This window comes from Alosa pseudoharengus, unplaced genomic scaffold (assembly GCF_046254945.1).
Source record: "Alosa pseudoharengus isolate Yale_2024_CS ecotype anadromous, Long Island Sound unplaced genomic scaffold, YU_APseudo_1.1 YU_APseudo_1.1_scf_2, whole genome shotgun sequence".
Lineage (NCBI taxonomy): Eukaryota > Metazoa > Chordata > Actinopteri > Clupeiformes > Clupeidae > Alosa > Alosa pseudoharengus.
The window spans coordinates 43,572,124-43,592,211 of NW_027468663.1; the positions used below are offsets into that span (position 1 = coordinate 43,572,124).

Below are 20,088 nucleotides of genomic sequence, written 5' to 3' on the forward strand. Positions count from 1 at the left end.
CCAAGCCGAAAAGAAGAAATAAAGGCATTTTTATTGAGATGATTTTTTAGTTATTACTCTTGAAAATGCCTTATCTTGGAAGCCATTAGTTTGGGTATTAATATTTCAAATATGAGCATTTCTAGGCTAGCCTTACCACACTTTGTTATAAGAAGTTTCTCACACATTTGGGATTAACTAGAAGAGTGATTGCAAGCCAAGCTGCCTTGTTCAACACCAGTGTCTGACCTCACCAACAGTCTTCTGAATGAATGGGCATAAATTGTACAGTCTTGTGGAAATCCCTCACAAAATAGTGGAAGCTGTTACAGCTGCATCCATTCCTATGGATTTAGAATTGGATGTCATTGAAGTTCCTGTGGGCGTGATGAAAGGCATCTTTTGCCTATTTAGTATACACTTTTTGGTCCACTCATTAGTAAGAATACTGTGAAAACAGGTATGTGAATTGTTAATGTGATAGATACACCAACACCCACCATTATAACAAGGGACAACACAATTACTAATGAATTACACTCATGGCCATTTAATGTTCTGGTTAACCCCAGAGCAAACTCAAAGCACACTAAGATATGTCTCAGATATATGATAGTAAAGTCAATGAGCAGCGAAAAAGACAGTAACAATAATTATCAAAGTAGTATCAGATACAAACACAATATGAAGTGCAAATAATAAAAAACAACAACGTAAAAACGTGATGTCAACAAAGCTTACTATAAAACGTATAATTCATCTTTAAAGAAATATTACTTTTCTTTTTGGTGTAGTTTCTTTGATGATAATTTAACAGCAATTATCCTAACAGCAATTTCCAACAAAGAGCACAGGAGATAATACAAACCAGTTGTTAGTATTATGATTCCCTTAAGCATTCATTGTGCAAGTAATGATATATTAATGGATGCTTGTTATGTTATCACCAGTTATCATTGTGTGTATACCACATGTGACATTGTGTTTTTGGAATGTTTGCAAAATCACTCGACATTCAAATCTTGATTGTTTTTATGTGATTGATGAGGATTGATATAGGAACACCAGAGTAACTCAAGCCAGAGTAATTCAAGTATTGGTAAGTAAAGCGAGTATTAGGTCAGCATTAGATAAACATGTGGCAATATATCACACCACAGTTTGTTATGGCATATTTTACCATTGTGCTTAACAGAAGACAATGATTGCCCAGGTTGTATATGTCTTGCCTCTGTCCAGTCTCACAAGTGAATTGCTGCATCCCGCTACGCCATTCTTCAACAGTCACTAAATTGTTGTCAGTGGCATGAATCACACTGAACATGCAAGTAAGTAAGTAATATTCAGTTAGTATAAAATATTCTAGTATGGTCATAAATTACTGTGAGTGAGAGGGAAACAGTTAAAAGCAAATCTGGAAATAAGCAATAAACTTCTAGGATACCATTTTACATCGACTTATTGAGCGTATTATGACTGCCTTTAGTTGTTGGCCGCAACATTTTTATGGACATAATTATTTAAAAGATACAAAATCTGGATTTTACAGACGGTGATTGAATTAATTATTTTGAGAAACATTAAGGACAATTGAACAAATGTCACAAAGTGACTGAGAAAAGAAAATGTTGTAAAAACCTTTAATGTAGTTTGTATATTGACAAGGACAGCATAATCAAAGATCCTTGATAACTAACCACCACTGCAATCGTCTCTGAATCGGTATAATTCAGTAAGGACCAAACTCCAGCTGTTGGACTCTGGAACAGTAACCATCTACACACACGTGGTAGCACGACTACCGGGAATAACGCAAGTGCAACATGTATCTTTATTTTTGTTATTCATTAACTAATTACCATATGTCATGATATACTGTGTAATTACTCTTCTAATGTCTTGTGTCCACTGGTGTTTGGTGCTCCAGAGATTTTGGGATGATTAGCACCGATCTTCACAATGTGTCCTTAACAAACCACTGTGGAAACATGACGTTAGCTGTGAAAAAGATGAATAAGAGTGGATCAGTGGACCAGAGACAAAACTTCCAAGAGACAGAACACACAGAGGCCGAGATCATTACCAAGGAGCTGCTAAACAGACCATAAGTAAAGGAACTGACATTCATTTTCTAATGTCTTTCTTTTATAGTTGCAACAATGAATTGACTAATTGATTAGTGTTCAACTATTAAGTTAATGACCAACTATTTATGAAAATATTGATTAGTTTGATTACATTCTCTGATTACAGTTTCTTAAGTTCAAAAATCTAAATACCTCTGGGGTGTGATCAGAGGATATTTGTGGACATCATCTTGAACTTTGGGATTAATAAATAATGTCTAGTTGCCACCATAAATTTTCTGCCACACACTTTCATACTTCGTAATGTAACTGTGCTGTGCAGTGATTAATCTTTGCTCGCCAACTCAAGTTCAAGCTCAAATTCAATCTGGAGCCTGTACAGCAACCTGATATATTCGTGAATATTATGATTATTTCATAATTTATATAAATAAAATAAACTCTTTAAGAGACATGCTAGCAACAGATGCTAATACCCATGAGTTTGTCGACCTCCTTGCTAGTATGCCTGTCTCCTGGACCTATGGATGCAGGTTTTAGTCAAGAGCAAGACAGTGCTTCTACCAATGCAGCTTAAGTAATTACATTTATTACAGAAACTATGCAGTTTTGCCAATTTCTTCGCTTTTTTGCTCACAGGTTTCTCCGCAGAGCTCCCCCTACAGCCTCAGAGTATATGATTTACGACAACGGTCCCCAACCACCGGGCCGTGGGACATTCCTAACCGGGCCGTAGCCTACGACATGAGTTTAAAAAAAAAATGCATGCAAACTAAACTCAATTTAATTCGCAATAATGTCACGTTTTTACATGGCATGCAGTTGTTTGATTGCACGCATGTTTGCATTTTGCAAGGTCTATTTTCTTACGTCTGTCTGTTCCGCCTTCAACGCTGCGCAGCCTCAGGTCAGCTCACTTCACTTGATCAGTTCTTGGCGAACGGTAGTGTCACACGAAGTTAGCTAAACTGCTAGAATGAGCAACAAAAAACAAGCATCTTTAGCAGGTCACTGGCCAGAGCCGCTGCAAAGATTTCTTAGAGAAAAAGTCAACGTTAGCTGCACATTTTAGTGATGAGGACTGGGTGTCAAAACTCGCTTACCTGTGTGACATATTCAGGTTGCTTAATGACCTTAACCTGTCACTCCAGGGGAGAATGTCGACTGTCTTTAAACTGGCAGATAAAGTCGCTGCATTTACAGTAAAGCCAAGCTTGATTTGTGGGGACGACGAGTGGACCGGGGTGTATTTGATATGTTCCAAACAGTAGTGGGGGTTTTGGGAGAGACTGAGGCAGGGCCCTTTCTCTCGCAGCTGGTGCGCGATCACCTTGTTGCGCTTTCAAATGAGTTTGAGCGTTAGGCTACTTCCCATCCTCCAAAGATCCACGGCAAACCAATGAGTGGGTCCACAACCCATTTGTCAATATCCCGAATAGAACTTATCAGCGCAGGAGGAAGAGCAGTTGATCGAAATTGCAAATGACGGTGGTCTTAAGAGTGTGTATGAAGAAACCTCTCTGGCTGGTTTTTGGATCAAAACCAATGCAGAATATCCCGAGATAGCCGTAAAAGCGCTGAAAACGTTGCTACCATTTCCCACCACGTATCTAAGGCCGGGTTTTCTGCAATGACTGCAACTAAGACCAAATTGCGCAATCGACTGGACATTTCAAACACACTGAGGGTGTCACTGTCTTCCATCACCCCCAGATGGAACCTTCTTGTTGCAGGGAAACAAGCACAGGGCTCCCACTGATTATATTCGTAATGCACGTTTAGTTCCCATGTTTTGTTCCCATATTTTGTTAAGCATGTTCACACTTGATATATGTAGCTTCAAGTTGTTCAATTTTCATAGTTCATATTGTTCAATTTTCACTTCTTCAAGTTCACGTTTTTCACATTTTTAAGAGTTTGTTACCTTCACTGTTCATACATAACTGGAGCTAGTTCTTTTCAAGTAGCCTAATGCATGCACAACACATATGGAACATGGAACCCCCCCCCGGTCCGTGAAAAAAAAATGGGAATCAAACCGGTCCATGGTACATAAAAGGTTGGGGACCCCTGGCCTAATGCATGCACAACACATATGGAACATGGAACCACCCCCCCCCCCGGTCCGTGAAAAAAAAAATGGGAATCAAACCGGTCCATGGTACATAAAAGGTTGGGGACCCCTGATTTACGACACTCCTCGATCGGTCAGTCTGTTGTTTTCCTCTTCCCTGTTCCTCCGACAACGGTTTACTCGCTTTCTGCTTCTTTTCGCTGGCTCTGTCATGACGAACGTCTGAGAAACTCCATCGCTACATTGTTCTAGCCGGTGCCTGGCGTGTATGTATGTAAATGCAGTAGAGCAATTCATTACACTCGTTACTTCCTGACACTGACTCCGTCGGCCCACTGGCCCAAAGTTGCAAGGGTGTTTTTTCCTCTCACAGGCACTAGGGGGAAGCGAGACGGCCACCATTCAACCCGAAAAAAAGTCATATAACCATTCCAATGACTCCTGTTAAGTTAAGGTAAAATAAGCTTAAAAAAACCTGCATAGTTCCGCTATGCTTTACCTTTTATGTTATCAATGATGTCTTGAGGTGTAGATTTCTACAGTATAGGTGTGTCTTTCGGCACATTAAATTAGTTTGGTAGCAGCATCTAGTGTACCGACTATACATTTTCATTCGACTCCTTTTTTCAGTCCAATATTTATGTCTTTTTCAATTTGCCTTTTTTAAAACACATATAAGTATCTCTGATAATAGCGATTTTTGAGGGAGAGGTACTCACTTATTGGCTTGAAGATTCAGTAGAATGTCTTCATAGAGGTAAAAGTCGTTCTCTTTAAGGACGACAAACATTATGCCAGACGCTATATTTCCCTTTCTGTCCACCATGTCCAGGAGGCAGGTCACCTGTTCCTCCAGTCCACTGACATTCTCCAGAAGGTGCTTAGTCTCATAGCTGTTCAGCACGGGGGGCTGGTGTTTCGCCAACGCCTCCATCTCCTCTAGGAATGCGCCTCTCGACGTTCTTGTGATGAGATCCGGCCGGAACAAGGAGAGTCGCTCTAGAAAAGAGATCATCAAAGAACCCTGAACAAATGGTCAGCAGCATCAGGTTTCAATTAAAAAATCATAATAAAATAATAATTAATAATCGCCACACTTCGGAAAAAGACTGTTTCTGAAAAAAAAAAAAAACATAGTACTGAATTTTCAGAGAACAATAAGTTGTGGCTATATTCTGAAATCTGTTCTTCTGTACAGAAGTACACAAATACAGTTAGGTCCAGTTGTGTATATAGAGTTCTTATGTTGATGGTTTTGGTAAATGGCCTGCATTAATAAAGTGCTTTTCTACTCTTTAGATCACTCAAACTGCTTTACAAGTTCATGCCTCACACACACACACACACACACACTCATACACACAGATAGGAGAGCTGTGTTGGTTGTGTACCTCTGTTTGACAGGTTTGCCATCCTCCCCTCGTCCAGACTTGGAGTTTTGCTTGGGGTGTACGTAACAACTCTTTTAACCTCGCCATAGTCTGCACGTCGCACTTCAGCTTTCCATATGGATTGCCCTCCACTGATCAACTCCAAGTCAAAACAGTCCTCTGGCTCTTTCATGTAAACCTCGAAGAAGTTCGGCCTGACGAGATTCAGTGTGTACTCGTGCGGGTTGATCTCGGAGTGGCAAGATGTCTTCAGGCTGAATTTGGAGTCGACCCAAAGCGAAATTTCAGGCTGGGGCTTTTCAATCTTCCTGACATTCAGCTGCCGCAGGTCGTCCTTCACAGTCTGCATCATGGAGCCACTCCAGGGCACCAGGTACGTAAAGAGGACCAGGGGTCTCACTCTTGTCCGGTAAATTAACACCTCCAGGTGGGTTTTGATTTGGATGTCAGTTTTCACCACGACTTCTGTCAGTGAGAGAGATGGCTTGAGGAGCTTCACATGGAAACGAGTCAGCTCACCGGTCTCTAGAATTAAATTGCCGTCAACACCACTTACAACTCTCACAGCATCACTGAGAGAAGAGTCTGAGCCTTCCAGACAGGCAAAATGGGGCAGATGAGCCTCCAGCAGTTCACCTGACAGCACTTTGATGTCCATCAAAGGACCCATTGTTGTGTACTGTAACATGGCAAGATCTGCTGTAAAAACATACGTGTCACAGAAGTGATACTGTAGAGTGACTTCACCAGCGCACACCCAGCGCAAACCAGACACAGCACACTCAAAACTTCCAGAGGGAGAACTGTGTTTATACACTTCGACTTTGGACTCCATGGAGACAGAGGGTTCCATCAGCACCCAGTGGGAGGAGTCTGTTATGTGAGAGCAGGACTTGCAACATCTTGTTGGTCTGTAGTTCTGACAATGACTTTCACCGTCTGACATTGCCGGTCTTTAAGAGAAGCAGAAAAGATATTCAAATAAATCCATCAGAGCATTAGCACCTTTTGCAAGGAAGAAAAGCCCACTACTACGGTAGTATTTTTCTTGGAGACATCTTTTGCACAGACATGTTTCAGTGTAGTGCCTTCTTCATAGCATTAGACATGGTCAGTCTACAAGTCTAAGGAAGTGTTAAATTAGAAAAAATAGTTATTAGTCTGCAAAACTCATATTGTGCCTTTTGTCCAATCTCTTCAAGATCATGTGTCAAGACTACTTTTTCATGTGTGTATCTGTCTAATTCCTGTGCTTTATGTCAGCTGTATATTTTCAAATGAAAATATAGACAATAAGTAGACACACAAACATATTTCTACATTACACACTGTTTTCAGATCACATCAAGGTCTGTTCTCCATTAGTGTTTAAAAAAAGGATTAGCTCTCTCATACAGATCAGTGTTTTCAGAAGCACTCCTGTTCTCCATGTTCGTTGTTTGTCCTTCGTCAATGTCTTACAACTTCTCTGTGCCTTCTTCTATGTCCTTCCTGCACACCAGAAAGAAAACTTAAGTGAGTAAACCCTTTACTTACTGTGTCTGACAATTGCTTAAGCTCCTATACCTATTAAGAGCACATTCTAAAAAGGTGAGAGACCTTTGAAACTGAAGAGAAGCTTGAGGAAGGAGATTACAACTTCATAAAACTAAAGCAACACTTATGAGCATAGTGAAACATTTGGTAAGAGGATCCACAAACATTATTTGCCAAGTAGAGGCTATATGTTCCATCACATTATGTAAACAACCCTGGTGATGGGGTTTATTTGAGCTAACTCCAGTCTATTCAAAGGAAGTCCAGGAAAATAAAGATCATTAAGTCATGCACTTTAATTGAATCTGGACATTATATGTTATTTTGAAAATGATACGTCTATAGAACACTACACTTTGCTAACAATTGACCGATCCCAAGCCCCGCCCCCTTTTACTATGTCACAATGAGGACTTTGGAGGACCTCGGTCAACCTCGGTCAATTTTGAATTTTCTAGTGTCCGTTCTGTATGACAATACGCCAGTTATGCGAAGGCTATAATGCTTCTTTTGTGAGTAGCCTAAGAAACTAAATAACTAAAGAGCTCAAAAAGGTTCAAAGATAAGCCTGAGATACTTGTAGAAGTGACATCCGATATCCTGACCGTGTAAAACGTTAACACACATAGGCCTAACTTTGCATAACTTTGGATAGGCTGCTACTTTTCAGTAGCCTAAAGAAATCTGAGTGTGTACGAAAATGTTCCCTTTATTTGTGTTCATAACTACACACAAAAACATAACTAAATCTGGTTTCCACTGATGAAACGACAACATAAGCCTACGCAAAAAAATATACCTACCTTGCAGGAACTGAACTCGCACATTCATACGATTGGAAGACGCGCAAAAGGCTACACCTTCAATCACGTATCGCCTTACACACATCAAGAACATACTTTCAGCTTTGCTACATTGCCATGTTTAACTTGGGATAGAAGACTGTTGACAGAAATAGGCTAATGAGTTTTCAACAAACGCAATACTAGCCTACTGCGATGCATTATTGATGGCTGAACGAGAGATAGACAATGTCTTCTAAAGATCGAATCATGTGCTGATTCAAAACTATGCCTTGCTATAGGCTATGCAGTCTCGAAATTGCCAATATTAGACCTAGCCCACGTTTAAATTAATTATAGCATAATGATGAAGTCTAGTGCAAGACAAACCACGTCTGCAAACTGCAGATAGCCTATGCGTGGTATGGGTTTGAACTCGGATTGGGTTCTTTTCAATACACTTGTATCATGTTTATTTGAACTCTTCCTTCTAAAGCAGCCATTCAAAAAAATAAGTAGACTCTCGGCCTACCGAAGAGAAGCTTCTCTCCACCTCCCCAACATGAGCTGCTTAACAGGCTACTCTCCCAAGTTGCGTGAACTTGGATCTGCAGCACTTGGTCCCGTCTTACTAATCCTCGAAATATGGTTAGATTTTGTTATGGACACGTCAACACCATATGTTCGCACAGACCTGTTTATTGAATCAGAGTCACATCTGCAGCAAATAAGGTAAACTACCTGCTCGGGATAACGTGCTAATTGTTTATCCAGCATCCCATTAAGATCCACGACACCGGGTTTTTTTGTCCTCAATTTGTGGTGTTCCACCTCGTTGATGACAGCGGACATTGTGAATGTGTCCTTCTGCATACTGAAGGCCTTTCTGACCTCTGTTTTTTGAATATATCAATATTACTTGACGCCCAGAAATCCAGCATACACTGTTGCACTAGGCTAAATGGGGGTGCTGCGTCCCCATGTTGAACACGCGTTCTCGCACACTTTCCTGCAAACTTGTCCGACTTAGCAACAGTAACTATGGGACTGACAATGGGAGGAGGGGCTTGGGATCGGTCAATTACCGTCTGTCTGACAGACTTGTTTCAAACAGGCTACGACTTCCGCATATCAAGATATCAACCCATGAGGCAGGCAAATGTGTAGCCGAACAGTCTAAACGTCTAAATATTAACCTATCACCGAAGTTAAGCTTATGTATCAGTTCAGTTTAATCAATGATTATAAATCAGGTGAATGATACCGTCCACTTACGAGAACCGTGTGTCTTCCTTGGTTGCTCAGTTTTCAGCGGGCTATCTTCTTTCTTTCAGTATCTCAAAGTTTCACTTTGCAACCTGAAGTGACGTGTGTGGTGTGGGCGTGTCATGGTGTGTTACCGGGGTGGTTTCAAGATCTTGGACTTATGCTGCTTTCGAGATGTCTCGTAAATCATCGTACACTCACCCGTACAACATGTACCAATGAGTGGCTTTAGGAACGCCTTTCTCTCGAGCCACGAGGGGCATTAGCAGGAGGCTAGTCATTGTTATTGTTTTGTGCTACATGTAGCCTCTAGCTAAACGGCTGGAAAACAAATAGGACCTCATTTCCAAGTAAGCAAGTGTGATACATAGGGTGACCAGATGAGATTGGCTGAAATTCGGGATGCTTTTTTTTTTCGCGGGGGGGTGGGGGGGGTGTTGGGTACCAAATGTGTACCAAAACACATTTTTATTCAAACATCAAGTCTGCCTCAAAATACAACAGAGAAATCATGAACTCAAAATGTCATTGTGGAAAAAAAAAAAAAACAATGACTGCGTAACAGTGCAAATCAGACCTTTCAGAATAAGGATAATAGCCTAACGCTAATAACAAGCCTTGCCAAAATTATGGGTCATTAAGTAAGAATACAAAATAATTGTTAGATTAAGTAGATTGTGTTAAAACGACATGGACATTAGGCCGAACTCAGTGCATATTCGCGCCTAAATATATAGAACGTCAAAAAGAAACAAAGTAGCCGGGCTGCATCCAGACACTTAGCTGCCGTCGGGGGCTGTATGCAGTCGACTCAACCTCTCTACGGACAGTTTTTAATGTTTATCAGAAAATAACTACTCAGTATTCTGATTGAGTATAATTTTCAGGACAATTAGGGCAGGATTCAGGATTCGGGAGAACTGCTTGGATATCGGGACTGTCCCGAATTTTTCGGGGCGTCTGGTCACCCTAGTGATACAGTGGAGACAGTTGTCATTTCCTCCCGTACTTCTAGTTGCAGAGTTCGCAGGTGCTAAGCTAGCGTATTAGCCTGCCACTAAAAAAAAGTCTTACCCACTGGTTACACCCGAGGCAAATAAATTATAACGCCAGACTATCGATGTAAATGTCTGTGTTGATAGTTTTATTTCTAACATTATTCTATCCTTGCATTTCAATGATCGCATTACATTTTGAGGGACTAGTTTCTTAGCAGCGGCGGAATTATACTTGCTCCGGTTAGTTAGCCTGACCACTCCGTATTAAGTTCCATTGTACCGAATTTTGGTTGCAGTTCCACCAGATTTCCACTGGGGGCGATCGCCATGAGTGCAGAATGAATGGGAGTCAATGGAGCTATTTGTCTCTTTCACCTGATTGTCGTTGACAAATCTCAGATTTGATTGTAGTTTGTATAACTTCAACATAGGTTATAGGTCAAAAGTTGAATGAACGAGTACTTTTGATGTTCTTTTGATTTCTTACAGGTTGGGTCGTTGTTGCCCATAACACACTAGCATTGTGCTAATGAATGACGTCATTGACACGTTTGAAAGGCTTTTTAGAACAATTCATTTACTTTAAAAAATATAATACTCAACCGAGTGTATTTTCTTTGCCTCCCCTTTCAAATACAATATTCAAATTACTTGAAAAAAAATTATATCCCGAGAAAAGTGGCTTTTGAGGGGTACAGCTCCATAGACCTCTGCACTCGTGGACGAGCGCCCTCATGTGGAACCACAGAAGGAAGTACAACCAGTTCAGAAACCGGAAGTTTTCCGAGAGTGGCAGTTCTCCCCTTATTAGACATTCTCTGCCCACATTAAAATGTAATTTGCTGCCGCTAGGGTGCGTCTAGATTTCTAGGCTACCGGTTAGTAGTACTGCGCCGAAAAGTAAACATAGAAGCACACTCCAATGGGGATACCTATGGCAGGGCTATTCAATTAGTTTGTAATGGGGGCCAGTTCATGAAAAGCATCACAACTGAGGGGCCGGAGAAATGCGGCTTGAAATATGAGTAATCACATTAACAGCTATATACAATGAATTACAACAGCAGCAATATGGGTGTTCAAATGTTGTATTTTGTACATGCATAACAACATCATTGGCTGGTTGATGGTGGCTAATATGGAATGAAATCTGTGATAACAGATAACACAAATGGAATCTGTGCTTTGCACAGTAACTGCTAGGTCCAAGATTTCCAGTGAGTATAAACAGGATTCAAACACTGTTCAGGTGAATTAAATGTGTAATCAGTCGCATATGTAGCTCTTCTGACTTATTCATGGGTTTCATCAGGTCCCTTTCCACAGGTATATAAAAGCACCATGCAGCCTGCATTGATAATCAAGGTGCTTGATTTTATACACCTGTGGAAAGGGACCTGATGAAACCCATGAATAGGCCTACTTGTTACATTTGACGTTCTTACCATTTTTGAGATGACCGTGACCCCTAGATTTTTTTTAGCAGTGGGGGCAGGCCAGTCATAATAGCCTAATAATAACACGGGGGTCCGGGGGTGTGTCCCCCGGGATTTTTTTTTTTTTCTGGTTGCTAATCACGCTATTTTAACATGTTTTGAGAGGGACAGGCCCATCTTTTTTCTGACGCACCTCCCGTTACCCCATGCATTAAACCAAATGTCACTGCTTGAATAAATGAAACACATAGCCTACTGAACATGGGCATCGTCATAGTTCACGATGACAATGAAAACGTTTAGCCTACTTGGTTTCTGACAGAAATTACGTTTTGTGCCAACATATTGTAGAAACACAACCACGGCCTTTATTTGGTGAACGGAGGTGCAAATCATCTCCTTTACTTTCTTTATTATAAAGTCTACGATTCACTTTAACGTTTTGCCGTCGCCATTTACAAATATGCAATTTACCTTCGTTAGGCCATCATACTTTTTGCTTCGAATCGCAATTGAGTGGCATTTAATGGAACATGCCACATGATTTCCAAGAGGCTTTTAGACAGGTTCATTTCAGACTTCGCTAGTCTATAATTGCATTTGTTTATGTTGTAAGACGTGAAGAAATGAAGGACATCGGCAATAGCCAGGCTACTATATAGAAATACATTGAAATTCCCTTTGAGTCGGATCTGCTCCACCTTTCCACCAAGTTTTGCAGAAATTGTGCCCGTGTTTTTTTTGCGATATTGTTGACAGAAACTATTTGTGTGGTGCAACCTGTTAAATATTAGTAGCCTAGATAAACTCCAACTTGCCAATTTAGGTTGAAACTAAACTATGGCACTTACGTTCAGCTTAAAAATGTACAAATGTAATGAATTGTAATGTAGCCTAACTTGTTCAATGGGCTGAGGTGCAGTGGCTGCAGGACTAAAGCGAGTGAGAGATGCAAGAGTGGACAACAGCTCATGCGCTTGCTAGAGATTACTTTTTTTTTAAAGGGCCAGTACAAATGACCTCCAAATGGGCGCCAATTGAAGAGCCCTGACCTATGGGGTATACTACGAAGCACGTAACGGTGGGTTTCCACACAGTGAAACACCTCGCGAATTTTGGCCAGCGAAATTTCGCCTCGGGGGCGTGATAGCCAAACCGCTAACCTTTTGACTGCAGTGTCTAGCCAGTGGTGGCAAGCGAGCTAATTAGGCTAATCAGCTAGTTCAAACGTTTAAGTAATTAATAATTAATAATGACGATATCCAGGGGTCTTTATGCCTCCACTAAGTTGATGTTGCCTATAAACAACAATTCATGTTCACAGAAACAACAAGGTCAATAAGACATAATATATTTCATGTTGCAGCATGTAGCTATAGCTGTCTAGCTAGGTTTACAATGCAATCCAATGTACAAACATACTAGCAGTTCGCCTGTCAGCTAGCTAAAAAGTTTGAGTGCTTAAAGGAGAATTCCGGTGTGATTTTGACCTAAAGTGTTTTGAAACATGATACCGAGTGTGAACGTATGTCTCATAGCCCATCTCGGCTTGTCCCCTGCACTCCGAAATCTGGCGCTAGTTAGCCGATGCTACCAACAAGGCGGTCAATGGTGGTGCCTCGGCATCGGCATAGCCATGCAAATAAATCACTGTTTTACACCATTTACGAGGCTCAATGTATCTCCACACTTAATTGGTAGACTTCCGAGGGCCCTGACATTTAAAACGAGACATTGAGAACTTTGAAAAAGCACTGGTAGTTTACTTACAAGACGATTTATACAGACAGTATCTTCTCGAAGTTTAGCGTTTGCAGCCATCTTGAATTTAGTCACGATAAGTCGAGCGACGAGTAAGAATGAACAGGTATGATAAAGGATCAGATTCCAAAAATAATTCTGTGGAAATGCATGGATTCCAGTTGCTGCTACTGGAAGAAACTGTAATCCATGCATTTCCACAGAATTATCTCTGGAAACACACCGTTAGACATATCTAGGCTATGTAGACATATCGAGGCTTCACAAAGCCTTGACTTGACGTTAAGTGATACTACGATAGCAGTTATGTGAAATATTTGTCAAACTAGGCTTTCAGCTCAGATCTGTGCGCATTCTCGGTGTTGGGATGTTGTTGGCCAATCGTGAAACGTGGAGACGCACAAGACCGCCTCTATTTAAAAACAATTACTTCCGCATTCATGAGCGATAGCAGAGCCCGTTTACGGAGAGCCGTATCACTCCCTATTAACTCCATTGTACCTGCAATCTGTTGCAGTTCCGCTAGGGGCGATCACAAATAAGTGCAAAAACAATGGGGGCCTATGGAGCTAGACGCTTAAATGTGTCTCTTTCACCTGGTTGTCGTTGAAAACTGATTTGAGTTTCTGCAAGCTCAATATGGATTATAGGTCAAAAGTTGAATGAACGAGTACTTACGTCCTTCCGATTTCTTACAGGTTGGGTCGTTGTTGCCCACAACACACTAGCTTTCTGCTAATGAATGACGTCATTGACGCATTTGAAAGGCTTTTTAGAACAAATAAGTGACTCAAAAAATATAATATCAACGGTGTGTATTTTCTCTGCCCCCTCTTTTGCATGCAACATGCAAATTTCTGGGCAAAAAATTATATTCCGAGAAAAGTGGATTTGAGGGGTACAGCTCCATAGACCTCCATTCTGCACTTATTCGTGAGCACCCTCATGTGGAACCAGAAACGGAACTGCAACCAGTTCAGAAACCGGAAGTTTCCTGAGAGTGGCGGTTCTCCCCTTATTAGACATTCTCTGGCGATAGCTTAATCAAAGATGTTTGATTACGAAGATACTTGAAATATATGCAAATAGGGTAGCAGTAGTACACGCCCTGCACGAGGGGGGGCCACTATCCCCTTTATGCAGTGATCGGGCTCCCTTTTTAACATTGAGGTCTATTGCAGAATCCAAGAATTTCCCAGAATTTGTCAAAGCCTTATTTTTCTGAGCAATGGATGCACATTTCGCACACGGTATCATGATCTCCAAACCCTCCTCCCCATTTCAGCTAATACATATGTACCAAAGGACATTAGCTTAGGTGAGCCAATGAGTACAGCAACCTGACATACCTGAACCTCCAGCAGCTCAGTCTCGATGGTCTGAGCACGACCAGGAGTCTGGGCAAAGACCACCAGCTGGTCAAAGGCCTGCTGAAATGCACCAGCATCATGGAGGAAAGTGGTAAAGGGGGGAGGGAGGGAAAATATGTTCAGTGAACCCACTGTCTAGCCTGGCATACTTGTCAGATGTGCACTCAGTCACCCAACTGACCGATTTATTCTTGCGTGTCAAAGCCACATCTGGTCCTGTGAGACTAAATGCACCCGAAGAATGCTACCTGTCCGTTGAGAGCAACCAAGGTCTCAGGCCATTAAGCCTCAGAGAGAAGTCCTCCATACCCGTGGACAGGAAGAGCTGGCTGTAAAAAAAAAACAAAAAAACACTGTCACACTGAGGCTAATGTCATATTTCACTTTATGGTTCAGATTTATTAATGGGAAAGACTGCTAGCTCAAAAAGCAAACGGTATCCAAGTTCATATTTTTTCAATGAAACTCTTTAAATGATCCCATTCTGCTAAATCATACCACATGATTTGTGGGCTTTGTTGTGTTTTTCCAATTCACAAGCACCATACTTACTAGAGGGAGGGAACCTGCATGGCCTCAAGCAGCAGGTTGCTGTCTCCTGACCCCTACCAAAGCAAACAGCCAAAACACATTAGAATGACAGGATGGAATCACTAGCAAGAACAGGTTATCACCAGAAAACTCTGCAGGTTGAAGTTGTGGAGTAGCACTGGCGTGAGTGCTTCATATTACCTCATACCTGTCAACATTTAGCTTTCCAAAAACGGGAGAATTTTTTTTCGGGGGGGGGGGTGTCAGTGTTTATACCGGATCTGTGTTTGCATATTTAATACGTTTCATACATGTGTTTCAACACTGCATTTCGGTCGTTGCTTTTACCTTACCATTACCTTACGCATGCCAGTTATGTATCCACCAGCTGCCTGCCTGCAGCCTACTTCCAAAACTCCAAAGCTGCTTGCTGTCAGATTTGGTTCCTAGGGCACAAGTTCAGTGTATCAACAACACTCAATAAAAGTTTATGTGATGTGTTAATCAATTAAATTCCCAAATTCACAACAGCTAGTTCTGGAGTAGGCCGTTCAACTAGCCCGCTTGCTTACGGCGAGACTCGGCGCCCGCTTCCTTATTTGGGTTTTGGGTTGCCAGGTTTTTAACCTGACTCTCTCCAGACGAATTTCGTTCCGCTTATCTCCGCCTAGCTTCACTCACATCCATCTGGGACCTCTTCCATTGAGAGTGATTTCTGCACCCGATTTTATGGTACAGCCAATCAGGACGCAGGGCGGGAGTTTCATAGATGTGACATAGCGTAGAAGCGACTGTGAGACTGTTATCAGCGTCACGGGTTGGCTTCGATGTGAGTGGTTGAAGTAGCACGTCAATAGATGACGGACAAGTGGCTTATTCAATCATATGCAAGCATTTTTTGATTAGGCCCAGCCTTCTGAAGCAACACTCCAATGGATTGGTCCCAGATGGATGAGTGGAGCTAGGCGGAACGAAATTCATCTGGCGAGAGTCAGGTTACCAGGTTTTAGCCTATGACAAAACGGTTGAAATTGAAACTAAGTGATCGTGTATGTGTAGGGTGTATTTCATACACAATCTGGCAACCTGGGAGATGTCAGACTAATAGAAAAAATGAATGGATCAATGATTTTAAAATGAAGTTTGATGGCCATGCAAATTACGGAAGAAATAACAAAACGGGAAGGTGCCGGGAGATGACCTTGAAATACGGGAGAACCCGGGAAAAACGGGAGTGTTGACAGGTATGTATTACCTGAGCAGAGCTCCATGACAACGGACAGAGCCAGAACTAGGAGTGCCAGGACCACGGGCAGCATCAGAAATAGTAGCAGCGTCAGGACCAGAAGAAGCATCAGGACCAGAGGAAGCATTTTGGACCAGAGGCAGCGCCACGACCGACAGCAGTGTCAGAGCCAGGAGCATCACAACCAGAGGCAGCAGTGTCAGAGCCAGGAGCATCACAACCAGAGGCAGCAGTGTCAGAGCCAGGAGTGTCACAACCAGAGCCAGGCTGAGAAACAGGGATGGTAGGAGCAGGGGCCACGAAGGATTGAGTCCTTTCCATGGTCGAAACCCTTCCATCTGCAGAGATGGTCATTTCCTGGAAGGTTTTCGCAGTCTCGACCATCTGTAGAAGACCATTCACCATGTGATAATGATAATATATAAGACTTAGTAAACAATTGATGGGTGACAGTAAGAAAAATACCTGAACTCCATCCATCTCTACATGAAAGCTGGACTCCGTCTCCTTGCGGGATGATACATGGACGATCCCACCACAGTACCGCTAGAATAACAAAACAACATGGTCTGTATACCAACTGAATAATGATCTGCATGTTCACTCAAAAATTATGTGTTAAAGGGGGGTAAAGATCCATGACTATAGAAACATCTCTCCAGCTAAAGTATGTATCTATACCTGGATGTAGGTGACGAGCTTCACGGAAGCGTACTGCACACGGCTTCCCTAGAAATTAGTGTGACGTGAAAATGTGTTAACCATTGAATTAAAGATATTTGACAATCAAACAAAGCAACAAGTCTTTGCTAATTAGAATACCTCTGGGGTCTCCACGTAGAAGGTGTTGGTCAGGTGCCACCATTGCTTCTTCATGGAGTCGTCCAGCCTCTCCATGCAGGAGAGTTTCACCTGCACCCACTATTTAAAATAAGCACACTGGTGACGGATTACGGATCAATGGCTATTGGTCTGAATAGGTATTTTGGTATAAATAGCCCACTCTTTACCAAATTTGCTAGGCTAGCCTTCCTGCTGCGACATTACACCATTTGTACAAGACAAGTAAAGCTATTTTATCCAGTGTAATTTATCACTTACCACTACCTTGTTTTTTATTGTCATCCTTTTCCTTTCTCTTCTGGCTTCCAGATGCATAACTCCGCTTCATTATGACTGCTGAGGTTTTATATTTTCTCGGCAGCTGCAGAGACCACAAACCTGGCTGGCTGGCTGCTGTCGGCGACTACTGAGAGGGGCCCCCTTGAGGGGGATCCCGGTATTGCCAGTAACAGTGTCGTTGCACTTTACTGCATTGACTATCAAAGGGGCGCTCACATTGCATTGCATTTTATTCTTAACCAGTCGTTGTCTTGCTTGATTTGCTTGCCTTCTAGCGACGGGCCTGCAGGCGGCTAGCTATGCTGTCGTTGCTTTGTGTTGCACCGACCGAAAAAATCCAGTGGAAACTAAATGGCAGAAGTGTGTAGGCCAATCGGCCCACCACTTCCCATAGACATTCGACACCCGGAAGTTGGGTGGATCCGGATGTTTCGGAGGCGGGACTTATTCCGGAGAGGTCTATGCAGATTTGACAGTGGGTTTGACTTAAAGGAATTATCCGGAGTAAAATGCTTTTTAGATCGATTTCCGGATGATTGGGGGTACATACGTTGAGTTGACATCAAAATTATGTCATTCGGATGTGTTTTGAGAAAGTTCGATTGTACCGTTTTCAGTCACAACTCGTAGCCTGGAAGTGAGCGGGGCATTTCAATTGCGCCGCTACAAAACGCTATTTTTATACCTCTTCTACAGTTCCAAACAACATAACACTTACGTGGTAGTGAGTAGAGGGTCCCTAAAGCCAAACCGAAGTATCCCGAGGTCTTTTTGTGGTCGAATAGAGAGTCCAGAATGAATTTCATCAAGCCAGTACCTTTCCGGAAATTTTGCCATCTTTGCCGCCACCTTGAGGGGAAAGTCCGTAGGAGTTGTTTTGTAACACGCTCTGGAAATTCACAATTTCGTCGCCGTTTTAAAAAAAAAAAAAAAACATAGTCCAGTATTTCTTTCGAAATTGAGATGAAGTTGTATGGACTGGACTATGTTTTTTTTTTTTAAACGGCGACGAAATTGTGAATTTCCAGAGCGTGTTACACAGCAATAAGACTCCTACGGACATTTCCGGAAAGGTACTGGCTTGATGAAATTCATTCTGGACTCTCTATTCGACCACATAAAGACCTCGGGATACTTCGGTTTGGCTTTAGGGACCCTCTACTCACTACCACGTAAGTGTAATGTTGTTTGGAACTGTAGAAGAGGTATAAAAATAGCGTTTTGTAGCGGCGCAATTGAAATGCCCCGCTCACTTCCAGGCTACGAGTTGTGACTGAAAACGGTACAATCGAACTTTCTCAAAACACATCCGAATGACATAATTTTGATGTCAACTCAACGTATGTACCCCCAATCATCCGGAAATCGATCTAAAATGCATTTTACTCCGGATAATTCCTTTAAGTTGGACCAATCAACGTAGACCTAAGTCACTAGGGTTCCTGAAAAAACCCTGGCCTGAGGTAGGCCTGCTGACAGTTCTAGGAACTGCGGTCAGAGGAACTTAATCCCCAACTCCGTCCTGTCCGAACACACGTTCTCGGAACTGCAAAAAGTCCCTCCGGTGTGAAAGGGATTTATGATTTGGCTGGGATGGGATTATTGCCACCACTCATCCTTTGACTGCTGCCCCAACAAACATTCAGTCTGGATTCAACTGGAATTGTTCCCTTTGTGTGTTCAAAGACCTTGTCCTATCAACTGTTACATGTAACATACCCCGATGAGCCTGCCCTGCCCCGCCCCACGCCTCACCACTAGCCAAGCCCCGCAACCTCGTGTAACGGAGGCAGACTGCAGATAGCAAAGGAGCGTTGAGGGGCGTTGAATCCACGTTTGTTTGAAGCGGCGGAGGTTGATTCAACGTGGATTCAACGCCCCTGTGCTATCAGGGTGAGCTAGCATGCTTGTTGCTCGTCTCACAGCCCTAACCTTAAGAACGCTTCTAACCGCTGAGTTGGAAGCCTGGGCTTTTAGCTCAGCGGTTGGAGCGTTCATCTCCCATGCCGGTGTGTGTGTAAAGCATAGGGTGTAAAGGTGGCGGGTTCGAGGCCCGTGAGCGGCGAACGAACTGACTTTGTGACACTCGCCTCACCACCAGCTGGCCCTGCAGCCCACCCCCCACAAACACACACACACACACTGCATCATTTCACGACAAGCTTGACCCTTACCTCCCTCACCACCAGCCTGGCTTCATCAATCTCTCCTCATTACCAGCTTGGCTCTGACATTCTCAATTCTGTTTTTAGTCACTTTGTAAATTAGTTCAATTGCTGTCCATGTAGACTTTGATGTTGCAATTTTGATATAAACTTGACCATTTTTTGTCACTTGAAAACAGCATAGGCTATCCTTCTTAAGCGCCAAATACAGGACATTTTGAGCAAATACAGCTCATTTAAAAAAAATAGTAAATATAGTCGTTTATTTAGGATTTATGTGCGTATGTTTTAACCTTTTATATGCAGTCAAGTAGCTTAATAATTATACGGCTGCAAGGCACTGG

The 20,088-nt window shown here is 42.3% G+C and overlaps 1 protein-coding gene across 3 annotated transcripts; it reads right to left on the reverse strand.

Annotated features, from left to right (window-relative positions):
- Positions 1 to 513: 513 nt before the first annotated feature.
- Positions 514 to 9,211, reverse strand: LOC143134589 (NACHT, LRR and PYD domains-containing protein 1 homolog). Of its 3 annotated transcripts, XR_012988688.1 has the most exons (6): positions 9,125 to 9,211; positions 6,927 to 7,022; positions 5,532 to 6,484; positions 4,860 to 5,139; positions 2,937 to 3,037; positions 514 to 1,977 (listed from the first exon to the last, which is right to left on the reverse strand). XR_012988688.1 is itself a non-coding variant. In XM_076295084.1 (5 exons), the coding sequence occupies exons 2-5, from the start codon at positions 6,959 to 6,961 to the stop codon at positions 1,974 to 1,976; spliced, it is 1,272 nt and encodes a 423-aa protein (XP_076151199.1). In that variant the 5' UTR covers positions 6,962 to 7,022; positions 9,125 to 9,211; the 3' UTR covers positions 514 to 1,973. The 3 variants fall into 3 exon arrangements, 1 of the variants encoding a protein (XP_076151199.1); XR_012988690.1 differs by lacking the exon at positions 9,125 to 9,211 and having other exon boundaries at positions 5,532 to 6,655; positions 6,927 to 7,015; XM_076295084.1 differs by lacking the exon at positions 2,937 to 3,037.
- Positions 9,212 to 20,088: the final 10,877 nt, after the last annotated feature.